The sequence below is a fragment of the Plectropomus leopardus genome, chromosome 22 (genome assembly GCF_008729295.1).
Source record: "Plectropomus leopardus isolate mb chromosome 22, YSFRI_Pleo_2.0, whole genome shotgun sequence".
NCBI classification, from domain to species: domain Eukaryota; kingdom Metazoa; phylum Chordata; class Actinopteri; order Perciformes; family Serranidae; genus Plectropomus; species Plectropomus leopardus.
This window is the reverse complement of record NC_056484.1, coordinates 16,977,520-16,996,842: the sequence shown is the minus strand read 5'-3', so window position 1 is coordinate 16,996,842 and position 19,323 is coordinate 16,977,520. Positions and strand designations below refer to the sequence as shown.

At 40.3% G+C, this 19,323-nt stretch overlaps 2 protein-coding genes across 4 annotated transcripts; one reads left to right on the top strand and one right to left on the bottom strand.

Annotated features, from left to right (window-relative positions):
* Positions 1–1,129: 1,129 nt before the first annotated feature.
* Positions 1,130–15,533, bottom strand: dhx57 (DEAH (Asp-Glu-Ala-Asp/His) box polypeptide 57). 2 transcript variants are annotated; one of them, XR_006107054.1, is made up of 27 exons: positions 15,478–15,533; positions 14,825–14,858; positions 14,502–14,693; positions 13,220–13,504; positions 12,885–13,088; positions 10,742–11,631; positions 10,251–10,435; positions 10,023–10,144; positions 9,207–9,402; positions 8,947–9,071; positions 8,640–8,773; positions 8,464–8,518; positions 8,128–8,342; positions 7,900–8,016; positions 7,697–7,793; positions 6,950–7,123; positions 6,575–6,775; positions 6,025–6,301; positions 5,762–5,857; positions 5,578–5,661; positions 4,447–4,584; positions 4,259–4,333; positions 4,029–4,163; positions 3,742–3,942; positions 2,342–2,621; positions 1,344–1,489; positions 1,130–1,181 (listed from the first exon to the last, which is right to left on the bottom strand). XR_006107054.1 is itself a non-coding variant. In XM_042511598.1 (25 exons), the coding sequence occupies exons 3-25, from the start codon at positions 14,687–14,689 to the stop codon at positions 2,478–2,480; spliced, it is 4,338 nt and encodes a 1,445-aa protein (XP_042367532.1). In that variant the 5' UTR covers positions 14,690–14,693; positions 14,825–14,858; positions 15,478–15,533; the 3' UTR covers positions 1,612–2,477. The 2 variants fall into 2 exon arrangements, 1 of the variants encoding a protein (XP_042367532.1); XM_042511598.1 differs by lacking the exons at positions 1,130–1,181; positions 1,344–1,489 and having other exon boundaries at positions 1,612–2,621.
* Positions 15,534–15,911: 378 nt separating this feature from the next.
* morn2 (MORN repeat containing 2) lies at positions 15,912–17,887 on the top strand. 2 transcript variants are annotated; one of them, XM_042511391.1, is made up of 6 exons: positions 15,917–15,972; positions 16,080–16,112; positions 16,192–16,242; positions 16,714–16,817; positions 16,920–17,056; positions 17,314–17,887. In XM_042511391.1, the coding sequence occupies exons 1-6, from the start codon at positions 15,966–15,968 to the stop codon at positions 17,414–17,416; spliced, it is 435 nt and encodes a 144-aa protein (XP_042367325.1). In that variant the 5' UTR covers positions 15,917–15,965; the 3' UTR covers positions 17,417–17,887. The 2 variants fall into 2 exon arrangements, with proteins under 2 accessions (XP_042367326.1, XP_042367325.1); XM_042511392.1 differs by having other exon boundaries at positions 15,912–15,991; positions 16,080–16,242.
* Positions 17,888–19,323: the final 1,436 nt, after the last annotated feature.

Below are 19,323 nucleotides of genomic sequence, written 5' to 3'. Positions count from 1 at the left end.
AAATTGTGCAAAGACTGGATTTAAAGAATATTATAACTGACTAGTGGGATCACTTTAAGTCTAGTATCATGGCACTGTTGGCCTTTTCTAGGATGCACTGTGGTGTTTTAACTTACACATTATATTAATAATCTCCACAGTAGTTGCATATTATGTTCTTTAAACATTAATAGAGCACTCAATTGCTATTCTGTTGTATTCCATAAAAGACTTTTGTTCAGAGGCTTCCAATGTATCAGTAACTGCCAAATTTTTGACATTAGTGCAAAAAAAAAAAAATGCTGAATCATTGTTTACAATAAAGTTGCTGTTTATGAATTTGAAATGCATTGCCTTATTAAGTTTTACTGTCACAATTTTGCACTCCTGTGTGAATTTGAGACAGAAAAGCAAATATGTATTTGCTGCATCACACTCCCATTAGTCAAGACTAGTTCTACTTAGGCTGTATCACTACAAATAAGTCCACCAGATGGTGCCATTGGCAAAAAAAACCCCCAAAAAACCAAACACATTTTAACCATAAAACTAAAGTTAGGTTTGGCAAAAATATACTTATAATTTACTTTTTCTTTTTCCGTTTTGTTCCCTTCTTCTTTTTCTTCTTTTTATTTGAATTTGGCCACCCAAAGCCTCTGAACACCAGACAGTCCACTGCATTGTGGGAAATGTAGTAGACGTTCTCCATGGCTGCTGGGCTGAGGATGTCCACCTCTGTTTTAGTGGTTTTGGCACTAGAGGACCTCTTTTTGGGTGTTTTTGGACTCCTAGTCTTCTTGGCAGGCCTTGAACTCTGGGACCTCGATTTCCTGGATTTGGTGGGCTTTGAAGAAAAACAAGCAGTTTAGTCCATAGGAGGTTGTCTACTTTGACTATAATGAATAGATAGATAGATTCGATAGCCACGATAGTCTATTAAATCTACAGTCTTCACTTTTACAAAAATAACTGTCATATTTGCTGAAACCTCTGTGGACTCTTGCAAATACTATTAGGAGCACTAGGAGGAGGAAAATAAACTTTTCTTTTTCACAGATAACCATCTCATGTACTACTGTCAGGATTTAGTGAGTTTCAGCAGATGTGACAAAAAGTACCTACTGTCTCTTTAATATTACGTATACATTACCATGTTGAGAGATGTCAAGGTCACTTCCAATATGATGAGATTATGTATCCATCTGTAAAATGAGATGCGTACACAGAAGAATGTTACAACAACTGATCTTCTTTTTCCTGATAAACAAGATGATATAACATCTAGATAGTACACAAAGTGCTTTCTTAAAACAGCTTCAACACTAAAAATTGTCACAAACTAAAAATATATACGTATATCTTACCAGTTCTGAACTTGGCACTGTTGTAGATGGCAACTGAATGGCTTCAGCGGGGACAGTGATACCCCGTTTGTTTACGTCCTGTTGTCGTAGAGACAGTTCAGACTCGCTCATGAATGAAGGGGTTGGTCTCTGTGAGCCTGTAAATTCTTTTGTTGCATCCAAGATACAGTTAGGTCTCAAATTTAACACAGAAGCTAAGTGCAAAATGCACAGAGGTTAATGCTGAGACTTTAATCTGCTATCATTTAAATAAAAGCCAACAGCTGGCTATCTTTACCAATTTTATTTTTAGTGCAGTGGAATTCATCGCTTGTTAAGACAATAAGCTTTTAAATTCTTTGGCAATTTTCACCAAATTCTCCTGATTTCAAAAGCCCTTGCATTCACATTGTGAAAGTGTGGTTTTGACATCACTTAACATTGAAGTACATTCAGTGAGTGTAAAACAGCCGAATACCATGCAGAAGCTCTTGGATCTCTCAGTCATGCAACACAAATAAATAGCCACAACCATAACAAGAACTTAGTCACTGTGAGAATAAGAAATCCAATATGGACCCAAGAAACTTCTCAGTTGTGAGCAAGACACACACAACCCAAAATAAAAAATGCGCCTTATTCAAAGTGTATCTGACATCAAGTTAATCAATCAACTGTGCACCAATTTACTGCACATGCAGTAAAAGTACAGCATTAAAAAAACAAGACCTTTTCTGTTGTCGCATTTCAAAAGTGTCAAAATAAGAATTGTGAAATTAGCGAGAAGCACATTAATCCAGCAATAACAATGATGGAGGTTTGTGGATCACCTGCATAGTCTTTTTTTGTCTTGGAAGGCAAAATTTGCTTTAAAAAGCCTCAAGTGCAGCAATACAATAATAGCTTTGTTTTCATGTAAACTGATAAAGTGTCAGGTGGCAGCAGTACTTCAACCTCACTTAATTTTCTCTATATCTGCCCTGTAGATGAGTCTCTGAGAGATACAATACAAATCTTACCCAGTTTCCGGGTCGTTAACCCAGACTTTCCGAATAAATTTATCAATTTCACTTTGTGGCAGTGATGCAGACATTTTTACTGCAGAGCGTCATGCATTTAAGCACTTGAGGGTGCAGTGGGCGTTGAGTAGCAGAGCTACTGTGTAGAGATGAGGTGAACTATCATGTGAATGATACGGGAGCCGCGGGGGCAGCTGCACAGATCCATGCTCGGGCTCCTGATTTTGTCCTCCAGCAGCTGGTCCAGCTCCCAGCGCAGCTCCTTCACCAGCTCAGCCACCTGGGGTACACGTATACGTATACACACACACACACACACACACAAACACAAAGCTAAGTTCATTTGTGTACTTTTGTTTGCCTAATAAAGCATTTTTTTTGCATTTTTAGTTCTTATAATCTTCGTTTATTGTTTGTGATTTTTTTCTGGATGGATGACATAGATTTATGTCATGCTAATGGGATTTGTTTCTGCTTCATCTTTCCACTCATTACTATGAAACAGGTGTACGCAGGGGTGTTTCTAGGATTTGAGGAGATTTTGGGTTTAGCCTTGACCTCTGTTGGGGGGTGCAGGACATCCTCTACTGGCACTTTTTTTTTTTATAAACAGCCTCTATTTTGACACTTTTCAATGCACTCTGGCATCTTATTTACATTGAATGTAAAAAAATAAAGGGGGGGGGCACCTGGCACTCTATCGCAGACTGCAAGATTGGCATCACTGTTCTACAAACAGGACATTTAAATACAGAAAAATCATGCCTGCTTTTTAAAATCTGCATACATTTGTAAAAACAGGTTTTGTTAAAAAGGTTCTTAGCTGTTAACGGTAGCTAAGCCTTTTTTCCAGCTGGCACTACGTCACATGTTTACATCGTCATGGTTCTGGATCATGTGGGGAATAAAGTATTAACTTGCTGGGAATTCATCGTGTTAGCGTTAACTGATTCAGGAAATGAAGAAAAATGAATTAATTTGTGGCACACTTATTAAACTATATACTTTCTAAATATTTAAGCCATGGGGGAAAGTATCAAGTGTTTTCAAGTCAAAAGGCTCAAGTCCAAGTGAAGTCGCAGGTCACTGGTGTTAAAGTCCAATTGCAATTCTTTTTGAAATGTGCCGAAAAAGTCTAAAGCAGTACCTAAAGAATGTATGATGCAATTTTAATTAATATTAATATTATTAATATTATGATGTTTATTACTATATTTATGTGGCAATATATGCGACCAGAATGCAGAAAGTTTGAGCCATGCTTACTTATCAAAATATATCTGTAACTAAAATTTCAAACAAAAAAAACAAACTGCAAAGACACTTTCAGGTATATGTGCAAATATGTTCCTGACAGCTTTTTTTATGTGATTCTAAACTAAATCTCTGTTATCTCTGACCTGATGAGAAGCTGCAGCAAACCGGATCCACCCATCGTCGAGGGAGATGACAAACTCTCCCTTGTGCAGCTCCACGTTGACCTGCCCGCCTCCGAACAGCACCAGTGGGTAGACAGACACCATGCTGCAGTCCCTGATGAAGACGCGGCTTGTCTTCACCTTCTCGTGGTAAACCAGGTAGGGGCTGCTGTAGTGGCGAACCTGAATCACAAAAGAAATCTCAGAGGGTTCATCACTCTAACTAGCTGTCGAAAACAACGCCACGTCTCTTTTCTCTTTTATCTCACTGTGTAGTTGACAGACGACGGGTGCACGTGGACGCAGCCATCGTTCTTAGTCATGAAGCGGAGCTCGTTGGCTTTGGGCGGCATCTTCATCGCTCCTTTGCTGGTCATCTTGTAATTCCCCTGAGGAGCTCGGACCTGGAACAAAGCATCAGACTCAGGAGTGTGAAGCCAAGTACAGAGAACAGGCACGAGACAGTTATGGACACAAGACAGAGAGAATTCGTATATACCTGGACCACATTGGGATAAAGAGCAGCACAAAGCATGGCGGACATCAGCCGGATGTTATCCGAGTTCAAGTTAGCCTGGGGGGGAGCGGCTCCTACATTTATTATTATTATTTATTTATATTATTATCAGATACTTTTGTAAATGTACTTGTAAATGTACTGTGTGTGTGTGTGTGTGTGTGTGTTACCTCGGGGCCGGTCGCCTCCAGAACACCATCTGTACCTTTAGAGCACATGCGCTCTATAACCCTTGCTCTCAGTCCCTCCTTGATGAAGCCAATGTCAGACAGCAGCTCAGCAAACTGTCTCTTCAGACTGGCCATCTCCTGCACAGAGCACATTTTTTAAGAAATGTATGACTCTGAACTTTTTTTGGCCTTTTGTATGCCTTGGTGCCAGAGATAGCAATGGCTGGAGCATTGTGTTTTTGATTGTACATCCATGCGTCCCATTGTCTGTCTCGCTCTCTCTTTTAATTCTCTCTCTTTTTTAAATACAGGCACAATGTCTGTTAAATTCTTTGTGGTTTCATTTACATTTTTTTTTATTTTTAAAAAAATAATAAAAGTCATTACAAATCAGCCTAACATAAAAAAAAAAACTAAAAAAAAAACTGAAAGGACAAGTATATCCACAATTCTCTGTATGCCCTCATATATGTACTTACTTACACATATTTATATACACTTAAATAGCCATATCTGTCCATGCATTTTTATTCAGTCATTTCAAATAAAATAAAAGGGAAATTAGATAAAGAAATAAACTAAAAATAAATAAAAATTATTTATATATAAAAAGGACATAAGATTATAAAAACATTAAAAAAAAACCTTCCTCTGTAAAAACAGAGACTTAAGAGATTATTTTGGTGAAACAAGTTATAGAACATTTCAAAAATCAGTAGCGACAAACCAAGGGAATTTTCAGTTTGCACTCTATTCATATTAAGTTTGATCTGTGTGGCAATACATACTGAATGCAGTTTTCCCAAATTCACTGAATTTATATAGTTCCAATCTGTAAGAAAAAGTATCTCCTATACAGTATGTATTAGTATCCACCCAGTCCTCGATCGAAGGTGCCTCTGTCTTCATCCCATTCTCATGAACGCGATATACGAACACTGAGGGAATTTCTTCAAATTTGGCAAAACTTACTAAAATCACTGTGACCTTTTGTCCATCTCATTCTCATGAATGTGCTATTTCAAAAAGGCCTTTATTGAGTTTTCATTAAATTTTGCCCAGATGTCCCAGGTTCCTTTTGGTTGCACATTTGTGGAGGAGATTAGAGCGCTTCAGACAGGATTGCCTCACCTGTAAGCCTCGCCAAGACAGAAAGTTCTCTCTGCAGTAAAGGAAGCCGGCCTGGTTGCCATTCTTTGCAGCACAGCACCATCCCTTCAGGAGAGGGGAAAATGCATCACATCAGAGTCATTTGAAAAAGTTCCTCAACATTTGCACACAAAAAAATACAGCTTTTTCAAAAAGATATTAGTACCTTGTATGCCTGTAACAAAGCTAAATGGTCACTACTGGCCAAGGCAAAGGCCAGCTTCCTCTCATTGGCTTCTTCCCGGTGATCCCAAGGAGACACCTAAAAATCAGAGGGAGGACCGAACATAGAAAGTGTTTCTAAGGGAGAAGATTATGAGGTTTCTTTTCTGTTAAAGAAAGCACAAGCTGATTAAGGATACAAAATCAGCACTGTGATGCTTAAAAGAGTCACATATGGTCTCTCAACAGTGGCACGTGGTTTCTTACAAATGGTGATTTGAAGGCCAGACTGGCCGCGATGGTGAGCGCTGGGTCGAGGCAGCGAAAGATGGCGCCGAACAGCATGAGTTTCCCAATGCGCACATCGACGGGCAAGCAGGCCAGGTGGTAGCCCAGCGGGGTCAGTTTCTCATCTGCAGTTAGAGCTCCAAGGTCCCGCAGGCGCTGCTTGGCTGCGTCCAAGCTTCCCATTGCCGGGGGCTCGATGAGCCGAGAGAAGACAGACTCCAGTGTCCGCTCGGCAAACACGTCCAGGATTTTGATTCTGTTACAGACAGGGGACGGATTAAACACTAGCATGGGGAAATAATGGTTTTGTCTGTCCAAAAATCTGACATGGTGTTACAGGGAGATCCTCTATTGGAAAAAGCTAAAACCCAATAAGTATTAAGCATTTTTTTCAGGTGGTAAGCCAGTTTCACCTCCATTTCCAAGCCTAAATCCCAACACCCATGTCATACATAAACCTCTATTATTTGCATTAACAAAGATAACAAAGCAGGTTGGCATCGTGCAGAGAGCAAACAGATGGATGTACCGGAGGCAGAGCTGCTCTAGAGGCACTCTCTGGATCTCAGGCAGCTGTTGCTCAGCCAGCTGGTGTTGGAAGCAATGGCTGGTGAAGAGGTGGAAGCAGACGCCGGAGGCCACGCGACCCGCTCGACCCTTCCTCTGCAGAGCGTTGGCACGAGAAACCCACGAGTCCTCCAGGCTCTCCATGCTTTTAGTGGCATCGTACCTGAAAATATAATAATCAAGAAGGAATGAGAATATGAGCAGATTGTAAAACTACTGCATGTTTATGTGTGGCAACAAAAATGTGGTAAAATTCATGACCATCGTTCTTGAAAATGCACAAATTTACAGCTTATACAACTTAACACCTGTTCCTTTTAGTCAAATATAAAGCTACCTTTTCTCCTTCATTTTGCCAGAGTCGATGACATAAACCACGTCGTCGATGGTCACTGATGTCTCTGCGATATTGGTGGAGATGATAATCTTTGTGACGCCCTCTGGAGGCCGGCTGAAAACAGCCTGCTGCTCCTCATTGGACAAGGTTGAGTGGAGTGGGTACACCTCGCATCTAACCAGGAGGAATTTTTCCACAAGTTAGCATTTGAAGAGTGGAGTGTTTACCCACCCAAATATGAGCATCTGATAACAATGTTTCATCCCAATATTACAGACGAACCATTTTGTACAAAACTAAAATGATTTGTAACATAAACCACAACTTATTTTATCCACATGCATTTACAGCATCAGGATTTTTTGGGTGAAAATTTTAAGAAGTGATAGAGACCTCCTCCTGGGATTTTTATCGGACATACATAAAAAAAATGTGTGTCCGTTTAAATTTCAATGATAGCCAAAAATCTCCTGGATTAACATGTTTTCTTTTTCTTCTGTTGTGCACCAGGTTTTTGATTTCCTTCACTATGTCTTAAAATAGTTAATCATAATAGTCATAATAGTCATAATAGTCGACGTGGATTCTAAGATAATTTGTGGTCTATGGAGGGCATCAATACATTCATATTTGCCACAGAAAGGGGAAGAAATAAAATACCGCAGAGCATGAATTGTATACCTTCATGTACACTAACAATAACAGGGATTGAAGTTGCTCGAAGCACACACGACTCCATACACAGACCTGTTTGGGCCTCTGTTGTTGAACATTCTGTTGGACTTGAGCTGCTCATACAGCATTTTGATCTCAGCCAGGCCTGGCATGAAAACAAGCACTGCACCTGGATACAAAAACCCAACGATTACGCCAACGTAATTAAAGTCTACACAGAATCCTCCAACGAGTTTTGAATTCAGCTTGACTAGAGTGAACGCGGGGATTCTCACCTGGAGGGTAGTCGTGTTTTCCATCTACAATCCACTCCAGCAGGCTCTCCACCAGGTCCATGTTGATCTTGTCCAGGTCCATTGCAGCGATGGTCTTCAGCACAGACTTCTTAGCATCTGCATCCACAGCAAAAGAAAGAATAACAGTCAGGCATTTACAGGCAGCAACACATTATTTGAACACATAAAACAGATTAGTTCAGTTTAAAACACTTGTTCTTAACGCACCTTTGTATCTGAATGTGAGATCCTGCAGGCTGAGCTGCTGGTCTGGAATGGAGTCTTTGACAAAGTCCTTCTTACAGAAAGACATGAAGTTCCACATGTCATCGCCCAAGTCATCCACCATGTCCCTTGGCTCTGCCTTGGTCCCTCGGCCACTTGTGGAAGACTGACTCTGTTTCCCTGAGCGCATGTAGGGGCTGCCATCCTCAATGACATAACTGGGGAGATAAATTAAAATCGAATTGACAGTGATTTAACTACATACTTACAAATTTAATAAGACAAATATTTATCAGCAGAATTTGATCTAATTATCTGGGTGAAGGAGGATGTATTTACCGAGTTTTAGCGATAGCATCTTCAAGAAAAAACTGGTCGACGGGAAAAGTGCGGCCTGAAATGAGAGAAATTCACTGAGTAGAGAGGAAGAAAAAAAAATCCATGGAATGAGGTGTCTGAGTGGAACATGTAACCTCTCATGTCTGAGACACTTAACAGGAAAAGGGGCTAATTACCTGGTATGTGGACAGTTGGGCAGTTGTAAAAATAGTCAGAGAAGAGGTTGGCATTAAGTGTGGCACTCATTAAAATGATCTTCAGGTCTGGCCTCTGCATAATCAGGTCTTTTAATACCAACAGCAGGAAGTCACTAACAAAGACATGTTGGAAGAGAGAGGCAGACAGTGACAAAGAAACCAGCTACACCAGAAGAAATTTGTAAAAATGTATTTACCTTATTATGCTATAAACTGACAGCTCAAAATGCAATAAAAAAGAGCATGAATGCACACTTTCTGCACCATATGTGAGTCATAATCTCACCTCTCCTCTGTTCGCTCGTGCACCTCATCCACAATGACGTGTGTGACGCCTTTGAGGTCTGCCTCACCCTCCAGTCTCCTCAGCAGCACGCCTGTGGTGCAGTACAGCAGTCTGGTGGCAGAAGTCTGACAGAAGAGAGGATTCAGTGATAAGAAACGACAAGCTTGGCAGCAAGCTAAAGAAACATGCTGAATATGAGCTGTAAAACCTGAAAGCTTAAAATCCAGCATACAAGGTGACTATGTAAAATGTGCTCATACCCTAACACTCTCCAGGCGGATCTGGTAGCCCACTGAGTTTCCCAGACACTCTGCACGCTCCTGTGCCACTCTCTGGGCCACAGAGATGGCAGAGATGCGGCGTGGCTGAGTACAGATGATGTTGACTACTTGCTCTGCTGGACCGTCTAATGAGGCGTCCAGAATGAACTGAGGGATCTGAGTGGTCTTACCACACCTGCACACAAGTAACAGAAAGCAACCACATTATGATTTCTGTAAAGAGACGTTGCTGTTGAGTTTTCCTAACACATTTTTTTTTTGGCATGTGGCATCATCACAAGACGAGGGATATCTAATTCCATTATACTGGAGAGAAGGCAGACATCACAAAGGCCGATATCTCCAACACCCTGCAGCTCCCTCCAAAACAATCTAGACAAATAGCATAACATGTATAAGGAAAAATATTTATTTTCTATTGTGGGGTGAACTGTCCCTTTATATTTGCTTTATTTCTTAAAGCATTAATATTATTATTTTCTTTCTTCCTGCATTTTTATTGGGTTTTAAGAATGTATTCTTACTTAGTTGTTTTGAACAATACAACATGGGAGAAAAGTGACAGTTATTAAAAATAATTAAAATAAAGCCACATTTTAAGTATCTTCATACCAACAGGGTACAAAATGTGGATTTGGTCACTTGATAACCACATAGCAGGAAAGAACAAGGGGGACAAGAGTGTAGCACCACAGTCAATAAATGAAGCCACTTCAAATTTTCCATTCACCCTCATCGATAACCAAATCATGTTTGTATAAATATAATGTCCTACATGAGCTCTATGTTACCTACCCAGTCATCCCGCTGACAACCAGCACCTGGCACTGGTCCAACAGGTCGAGGATGTTTTCTTTTTCTTGCCAAGCCGGCAGCTTCCTCCTCTGCTCCAACATGGACCTGAACCGCCCGGATGACTGTTCAAACAGAGGGATGAAAGAGGAGCAATCCATTCATTTACATGCATCATGTTGGAGAGAATGTGATGGAAACAAGAATGTAAAAAGATCAATCTTCTTTTACCTGTTTCTTCTTAAACTCCCGGCACAGTTTGGCATTTTCTTTCAGCAGGTTGTCTATTTTCAAGTTGTGCTTGTTCACCATCTTCTTCCTCAGATTGACATAACTCTCGCTCTCGACTGGAACAGCCTCGTCCTCGTCGTCTTCGTCCTTCTCATCCAGTGACTCCGTCTCTCCCACCTCTTTCACTTCAAAGACAAAGCTCAGATTTCATCTCATATACACATAAAAACAGTACTAAGGACGTGAATAATTATAAAAATGGATATGATTTGTAATGCATTTAACATTTGGAACAAATCTCAAAGTGCTTCCAGGATAAAAAGTATTAGCATAAATAAAACAGATTTTAAAAAAGTCATAAAAAATAATAGCATAAAAGAAAGTAGAGCAACCAGCAAGAAGTTACTTAAAAGTCTGCAAAAAAAACAATGTTTTTAAAATAAGAATGTGGTTAAAATAGAGACGATAAGATAATGTAAATAATGACTCACGATCTATGGGTTTCTGGTTGGTAGATGAAGGATTCCTTCTGCTGCTGGTATGATTACTACTCCTACTTTCCTCAGAAGTATTGCTCCTCACACTCTTAGTCTTTGGCATAGCATGAGAGGGTGGAGGAGGCGCCACAACAGGCGGCGGCGTGCTGTATTTGTGATGACTGACAGCCAGCAGTCTCTTCATGGTGGTTTCGTCCTCACATAAGGTGATAAGAGTGTAAACAACAGGCTGGTTACTCGTCGCTGCAGTCAACGCTTCTCCGTACAGTCTCTCAGTCACGCTGAGCCTCCCTGCGGCCCCGAAAGACTCGTCAGTGGTGCTGAAGGCAACAATAGGTGCCTGAAACGGGTAACGATTTCCTTTGGGGAAACGGATCTCTAGTTCATACTCATGAGGAGCAAAACTGCTGATGCCAGGCTGGCTCGGGCTGTTGGGGTCAGGGGAGCCAGCCCCAGATCTATCTTTAGTGGGGAGCTGGTGCTTAAACTTGCATTTGTCCCCAAACCGGCAGCCTTGACCTTTCATGAAGAACCGGCAGACATCACGGGTGTTAACGGCACCACCATCCCCTCGATTCCCGCCTTGCCTGCTATTCTCTGCAGAATTTTCAGAGATAAATGAGAGGTCGAGGGTTACTGTCCAGACTGCGTTGGCAATGCGCTCGCTGAAGCGCTCACCGTAAATGGCACACAGAGCCAGAGCTTCCTCCTGCCGCTGGCTCAGACACTCATCCATCGGCACCCCTTCCAGGCCATCAGGGCAAAGTGCTTTCTGGCCGTAGCACTCGCTGAAAACCTGCTGGAGGAGCTGCTCCAAAGTGGCCCCGAATTCCCCGCCACCAGACTCCAACGCCTGCTTGCCACGCTCCCTGTCAAACCCATACCTATATATAGGAGACATGAGAAAAAAAGAGGATAACATTTTTAAGTTCAGGATAGCAAAGCAGCAAAAACACTGGCTTTAGATCAAATCAGTGGTCAATGAAGTACCTGAAAGCCACACTTAAGTAACTAAGTACGGATATCTTACCAGAAAATGACTTAGTTAATAGTTAACCCATTGAAAGCTGGAGCAACATCACTTGTTTTGTGCTGCTTTCAGATGCCTTTCATAAGTATTCAAACCTTTGAACCCTGAGCAAAATGGTATGATTTATTTTAAAAACATGGGAAAAGGGCAATGAGCATCTTAGAAAAAACATTTTTCCACAAATTGCAAGAAATTAGTAGATTTTGAAAATTCCTTTTCAAAAGTTAGGGAAAATGTCTAGGGGAAAAAGAAACAACACAGAATAACTTTATTAAGAATTATCATAAGTACATATTTAAAATATTTTACAAAATTATTGTAATTTTTTACAGCACTGTCCAGGTCATTTTCTTTTCTTTTACTTTTACTCATTTTCAGGTAATTTTCTCAACTTTTTACTAATTTCTTGCTATTTTCTGAGTCATTTCTTCTTTTGTTGCTCATTGCCCTCCTCCCGTGTTTTTGAAAGAAATCAAGCCAATTCACTCAAGTTTGAAAGGGAAAGTTCACTTATTAGAATTTTACTTGAGTAAATTATCTGTTATTTCTGTTATTTACTGAACATCAGTATCAAAAGTAATTTTATGATAGTACATGTAATTAAGTATCGAAAGTAAAAGTACAAGTAAATCCTATTAATAAAAAAGAAAGCGAAATCCTTAAGATTATGATGTTTATTTATTCCTAACATGTACACCATCTTAAAAATGGGGCGTAAAATGAGGTTTTCCTCAAAACTAAAAGATTTAAAGAAAACTTTTGAGCTCTGGTCCGGCTTTGAGAGCACTTGTTTGCATGTGGCTTTACATGATTAATCTATGATCTAACTTGAAAGCTAAAACCACTAATTCACCAAACCTCACAATTTTATTGTGTAGTAACAAGGTAACGAAAATGCATCAGAGTAAAAGTAAACATTTGAATATGGAAATGTAGTAGAGTAACAGTGGAAGTTGAAAGAAATATAGGAAAGTTGAAAGTATAGATACTCCAAAAAATGCTTCGGTATTGTAACAAAGTATAATTACTTTCTTACATTACACCACTGGATCAAACGCAGTATAAATGTCAACACCAAAATGTCAAAAAAGAAAATCTGTTCATCACCTGCAGAGTTTTCCAATGGCAAATAAAGAGATGACAGGTTCAGGAGTGGGCCGTTCATCTTCAGACTCTGTGTCATATGCTGGGCTCTCTGCCCCCTCAACAGGCTCGTCATGAGTGGCCCAAAACTGGCCTTCCTCACGGTGGTCCAACTCATCAAATTCCTCCTCATTTTCTTCTCCCCCAGAATAATCTGAACCAGATTCACTGAGGCAGAGTGGATTCATGAGCTCATGTGGAAAAGCTTAATTGAAACATTTTCTAGCATTCCAATTAGTCTCTTCATGCAGAAAAAAGGAGTCTGGAATATTTTATGTACACTTGATAGATGTACTTACTCATATGGCTCATCAAAGTCCTGCGACTGCAGATTCCGCAGCAGCTCCTTGAGTTGTTCTTGGTTTTCATTAGTCATGAAGATCCTCTGCAAGGGCATGGAGCTCATCTCCGGCCTGATGTCGTCACCCGTCTTTGGGCTTGGCCGTGTCGTCCTCGCCAGGGACCTTGGGAGATCTTTGCTGCTGCTTTTCCCACTGCCTCTGCTGTCCCTGTCCCGATCTCTGCCTCCCCTTCCTCGACCTCCATCCCTGCCCCCACCACGGCTGCCTCGTCCTCTGCCAGCTCTGGAGGCAAAGCAAGGTGAGCAGAGAGAGAAAGAGAAACAAGAGAGATGTGGGTAACAGAGAAAATCAGCAGGAAATGAGCTAAGTGTGAAAAAAAAAGAAATCTGATAATTAATTTCTTCATTATAAATACGCACCGGCTGCAGCTTTCTACAAATCAGACAGAACAGCCAATAATCTCTGCTACTAATTCATTTTCTTACTATTTCACCGTAATTAAAATTTCTAATCACACTTTAATGGAGGATTTCAGTCGCTAAACACATACAACATTGACAGAATTACAGGTGTGTGTGAAATGGACCTTGAGACTGAGTTTTGGGGAGTCTGGGATTAAGTTGAACAGGAACTCTATTTTTGATAAGGAAATCTAAATGAATCCTGGTCTGCTGACTCATTCGGGTGACGGGTTCTATTTGACAAGTGTCCAACAAAAACTTTCGAACAAACTTCTCCTATTACCAAGAAGAAGCAGTTTATTTCAACAAAGTAAGCACAGACCTAATGACGTACTACTATCCGTGATATGGCGACTTTTTTTTTTGCCAATATAGAGCTTCAACTCAGTCTTAAAGGGGATTGAGAGAGTTTTCAATAAATTGTGGCCGCCTTTATTTAAACTGCCCTCCAAATTGCACACCAGACCTAAAGCGCAGGGAGCATTGTGCTGTAGACTGGCATCCTTCCAGTACCCTCATGAATGTCTAAAGCTTTCTTCAGGGTATTTTGCTACTCTGATTTAGATATGTGCTCCTCAATCTGGGAAATTTATTTAAACTCTGAGATCCCTGCATAATGTCTTTCTTTGTAATGTGTATGCCGACATGCAATGCTGCTTTTTGTTTTCCATTCCTTTAGGGTCTGTGATTTGCTCACATTTATCTCTGCTATTTATTTATTTATTTATCTCTGCTATTTATTTATTTATTTATTTATTTCTGTTATCACAAATTACGTGAAATATTGTGTTTTTAAAAAGAAATAAGTAGATGCTTACTTGCTGGGTCGAGAGGGTCCGAAATCAAGGCTGAAATCATCACCGTCATCCCAGCATCCAGCTCCTCCTTTCCTACTTCCACCTCCTCCTCCTCCTCCTCCCCCACCACCTCCACCTCCACCTCCCTTTGACTTGTTAAATCTCCCCCCTCCTCTGTTTGGCTTCCCACCTCTTCTCCTTGCATTCATTTCTCTGTAAAAGCACACATGAACAGTTACATCGCAGAAAAAAAAAACAGTTTAAACAGTCTAGATTCAAACTATCATCACCAGCATATTACAGATCACTTAAAATACACAGCTATGATCCCAAAGTATACTCACGTTTAATCAGCGTCCTTTCATAACAGCAACCAATCTGTGAAGAGAGACACAAAATGCATACAGTGATAAATTCTCTCAGCTCTGGGAGTAAACAATAATCCTGGATACACCAGAGAGAGCTGCTAGTTGCGGACTCGGGCAGAGCAGGCAGCTACTGTACATCCACTGCAGCACATTGTCGCACATAGCTGTGGGGTGGCTCGTTGTGGCACTTCAGTTCAAGTGCGAGCAATGAGATGGTGGCTGACACACACAGCGCTGGTGGCTACAATTATGCAATCAAATGGGGCATGCAGACTTACAACCACGGCGACGAGCATTTAACTTAACTCTACGCCTGGCTGTGTGACAACGTGTTTCTTTCGCAAGTTATATAGCAACAAAATTTTGCTCCTTATCAATAACATGCTGTCGTGTGGCTTAACAGTCGGTCAGTAAGTGTACCCAGCTTCAGCTAGCTAACAAGCTAACCGCTAGCAAGTGCACTTCTGATTTATTTAACAAGCTAACGCTAGCAGAGAGAGGCTTTCTCACTGGTTAAGTCGAGAGGTGTAGATGCTAAAGAGTTCGATAAATATATGGAACTATATATTGAGTGATAAAAGTACAAACGAACTCAAAAAACTTAACTTTTGTAACAAGTATTTACATACCTTAGGCTGTTCCGACCACCGGTAGCTTGCACCACTTTCATTGGTCGAAACTCGGAGTTCAAACTTCCTTTTCCGGTGTCCGGTAACTTTGAGGTACTAAATATAAATGTTTAATTTAAATAACACCGCTAGGTTGTTATGAATTAGGCCAAACTGTTATTTTTATGAAAAGAGTAACGTTTGTCATGAATGTTTTAAAAAACAAAAACGTTTTCTAAAAGCGAACGTCAGGACTGCGCAAGGCCTCGTAACCATGGCAACTGCAGTTTGCGTCGAGCTACCTGCAACACAGTAAGCTAAATTTAAGTTAGCCAGGAGTGATAATTTTAGGGCGATTCAGTGAATATTTACAGCGTATAGTTTGCTTGGCTCATTTTCTCAACTTTTTAATAGAGTTTTCTTGCATTTCACATTCAATAATTCAGCCGGTTCACAGCGTTTCCTGTCGGTTCAGGCGACCATCTGCCGGCTGGGTGAAGCTGTCACGGATGTCTGGTGGGGTGTGAATGTGATTGTGAGGGTTTCTTACACCCAGTGCACACACACAGCTCCTTCTGTGTTTTTCTATTTGCTGTCTAATTCTGTATCCTTTTCACTTACAGACGATAAGGAAAGCGATTCTTTGAAAACGCAAGGTAAATATAAACGTTTCATACTGCAGATTGTGAAAGTGACAGATAAGGTGTTTGAGGTAAATGTCTTATGTGTTTACAGGGGAGAGACCCATAACGGTGTCCTACATTTTTCCAAATGGGGACAAATATGGTGAGTGATAACTGCTTTATACCTTACACCACAGTTGCAGGGCCGTAGCCATGGAGGCAACACTGCTAGTGCCCCCCGCCCCCTCACTTCCTACTGTATTACCAGTATGATATTTATCAGAAGGAAGTACAACTATCCAGTATACAATACAATACAAATATGCAATAATACTACTGTCTACCAGTGTTGGAAAACAACAAGTTACATTTCATGTTAACATGTCCTTAAAACCCACTCGTAGGTTTTGGGGTTCTGAAGGTATTAAAATTAATAAATATTACAACCACTTAAAGTCAAATGTCCCTCCCCTAAGCCAAAAAAAACCCCCAGAACTTTCTAATTAGTAATAATAATGAATAACTGTCAATGTAAAGGATTAGGCAGGGTCATATTAAGGGGGGTGTGTCCTCCCCAATATATATTTATTACTGCCTTGTAGGTCTGTGTAAACTTCTGCTCTGCTCTCTACAGAGGGGGAGTGCAGCTCTGCATCAGGGGTGATGATGAGGAGCGGCGCTGGTAAACACACCTCAGCTGGTGGAATTATATATACTGGAGAGTGGTCTGAAGACAAAGTATGTATTTACTGTGTGTGTGCCTTACTTCTTCTGATGTCTTTTACTAATGACTGGATCTGCTCTGTGGTTAGTCATACATGTTTGCTCTCCCCCTCTCAGATGCATGGCAGAGGGACCCTGCAGCATCCCTCTGGAGCGCTCTATGTAGGAGAATTTAAAGACAACATGTATCACGGCATGGGCACATATACGTTCCCAGATGGCTCTACTTACAAAGGGAACTTTCACATGAACAGGTAAAAAAGCAACCAATTTTTGGCAATTTGTTTCATTGCTTTAATGTTTTCTGAAAAGAGCCATGTCTCCTCGGAGTTTCCAAATAATTACACTTTATGTGCATTAATAGATGCTTTAGTGTCACTTCCAAATGTTGGATATATAGGTAGTTTCAAAGTTGGATAAAACATTTAATTCAATATGTCATTTTGTTTTACTTTTTTACCATTCAATAAAATCAATTGTAACATTCTTTATTACTTAACTGGTGTTCTAGGTTGGAGGGAGACGGGGCATTCACTAACGCACAGGGACTAGTTTGGACGGGGGAGTTCCACGGCAAAGCAGCGCTGGGCCTGAAAATGCAGCACAACATTTAGGCAAAATGAGGATTATTGTATTGCTATTTATAAAATACAGTATGATATATTCTACACTGAAATCAAACTCTATTTTTAAAAAAATACTCATCATCTAAAAAGCAAGAGTCTACTTTTTGTAAGTTTCCTTTTACTCAGAAAATGTCACACTGGGATTCTTTTTTCGGTCCCTTTTTTCTGCTTAAAATGTAGCTGCGACAAGAAAGGTGCATTATAAGCTACACTTCAAAGCAAACTAAAATAAATTCACAAACACTTTTTTTTAAACTTTGAAAAATAAGCATCACTCACCCCTCGGAAAAAAAAAAACTGAACAAAACCCCTAATTATTTCCACATCTTGACTCCATCAGGGTAAAGGATGAATATAGGACATTTTTACATCATTCCACCACCAGCCAATCACAGAGCGGCATATGCTCACGTCCCCAACCACAACAGCTGTGCCCGGACTGTTGGAACATTAGCCCGAGGAAATGTGTGATGTGATGTGAGTGTGTGGTCAGTTTGACCTTCAGTGTTGATGTGTGTTTACACAGCTTTGTGTGTGAACCAGCCTCTCCAGTCACCCTGCAAGACTCCCTTGGCTAATAAGCAATTACTTCACAAAGAATCCCAACTGTTCAACATTGTTTAATAATTCTGATATTGTACTTCTATTGAATAATGCTTCTATGGATCTGTCATTGCACATACCCCTGAACAAATTCAATTTTGAGTATTTATCTAGACTATACAGATATGGAAATGTGTGTAACAAAACACATATATACTGTAGTAAGACCCATACAATGCTAAACACTTCTGGTAAAATACTGTACCGCATACAAGAAACAGCTATTTTTCATTGATTGTACAGTTTCCAGGTAAAAAATAACATTTTTTGTATTGCAAACTTTTCAGTGGTGACTTGAATGAAAACCATACACATGATCATGGAGGTGACAACAATGAAATAAAAATAGAAAAATGGCACTCAAATTTGGCACAAGATACAAAAAATACATCTGAAGTTTGAAATGTCGCTGACATAAATCCAAACTCACGATGAGTTATTGTGTTGTGAGAATATGCAGCCTGTGCAGTAAATGTTTAGTGCTTTGAGTGTTATTTTCACACAAGAATGTGATGATAACTGTGTATTCATCACCACAGGTAGTGAGCTAGATGATGGCGTGGAAGCTTTTAAAACTTTTGCAATGTATTATCTCCATAAACCTGAGAATCTATTAAATATACAATATTATTTTTTAAATATTTCACCTTCCTGAACAGGAAAAAAAAAACACTTCTAATTGTGCTGGAAACATCATTGGACCTAAACAGCCATTCCAAATATTTAAATGTGACTCAAAACAAAACAGTGGCCATGCACATTTCCACAGAGAAGCACAAGACTGAGTGTTCAAAATTATTGTTCTATACAGAGTTAATAAATGACTGCTCCAGAGAGACCGATATGAAATAAAGGTGACCATGCTTTTTGTTTTCTGTGCTCATGTTTGTGCTTCAGTTTCAGACATTTCCAGGAAACACTCCAAGGCTCTAAAAGTCTAGAGCCCTGCTTAGGTAGTTAAAGGAGCGATACGTACGGTGAAGACAAATAAAAACAGCACCATTTTTGTGACAGCTGTGTTCTGTTCTTCCAAGCGAGGGTGGCAAAGTGCTCACCAAGGCCACCACCGAGGAGCTCAGTGTTTAATGGATTGTGCTGTTTATTGGGCAGATAGAGAGGGGAAGTCAGCGGGTTGAAGCAGGGAGTCAAAATTGTGAATTATCCTAATCATTGCTGAGGTTCAGTTGGCTCAGGATGGCTCCACAGAGAAGCTCAGGGAAGTCAGCACTTAGATTTCATATGTGAACATGAAGAAATTCTGGGTGACATCAGTAGTTACAGATTTGGTTTTG

Bases quoted from the DNA above. Each gene is read 5' to 3' on its own strand.
- dhx57 (XM_042511598.1), bottom strand. From the start codon at position 14,689: ATGAATGCAAGGAGAAGAGGTGGGAAGCCAAACAGAGGAGGGGGGAGA. The intron at 10,436-10,741 runs GTGAGTCATTAT...TTGTCTTTGAAG, and splicing joins CAACCAGAAACCCATAGATC to TGAAAGAGGTGGGAGAGACG. The intron at 8,774-8,946 runs GTGAGATTATGA...TGTCTTTGTTAG, and splicing joins CACGAGCGAACAGAGGAGAG to TGACTTCCTGCTGTTGGTAT.
- morn2 (XM_042511391.1), top strand. The intron at 16,113-16,191 runs GTAAATATAAAC...ATGTGTTTACAG, and splicing joins CGATTCTTTGAAAACGCAAG to GGGAGAGACCCATAACGGTG. The intron at 16,243-16,713 runs GTGAGTGATAAC...TGCTCTCTACAG, and splicing joins TCCAAATGGGGACAAATATG to AGGGGGAGTGCAGCTCTGCA.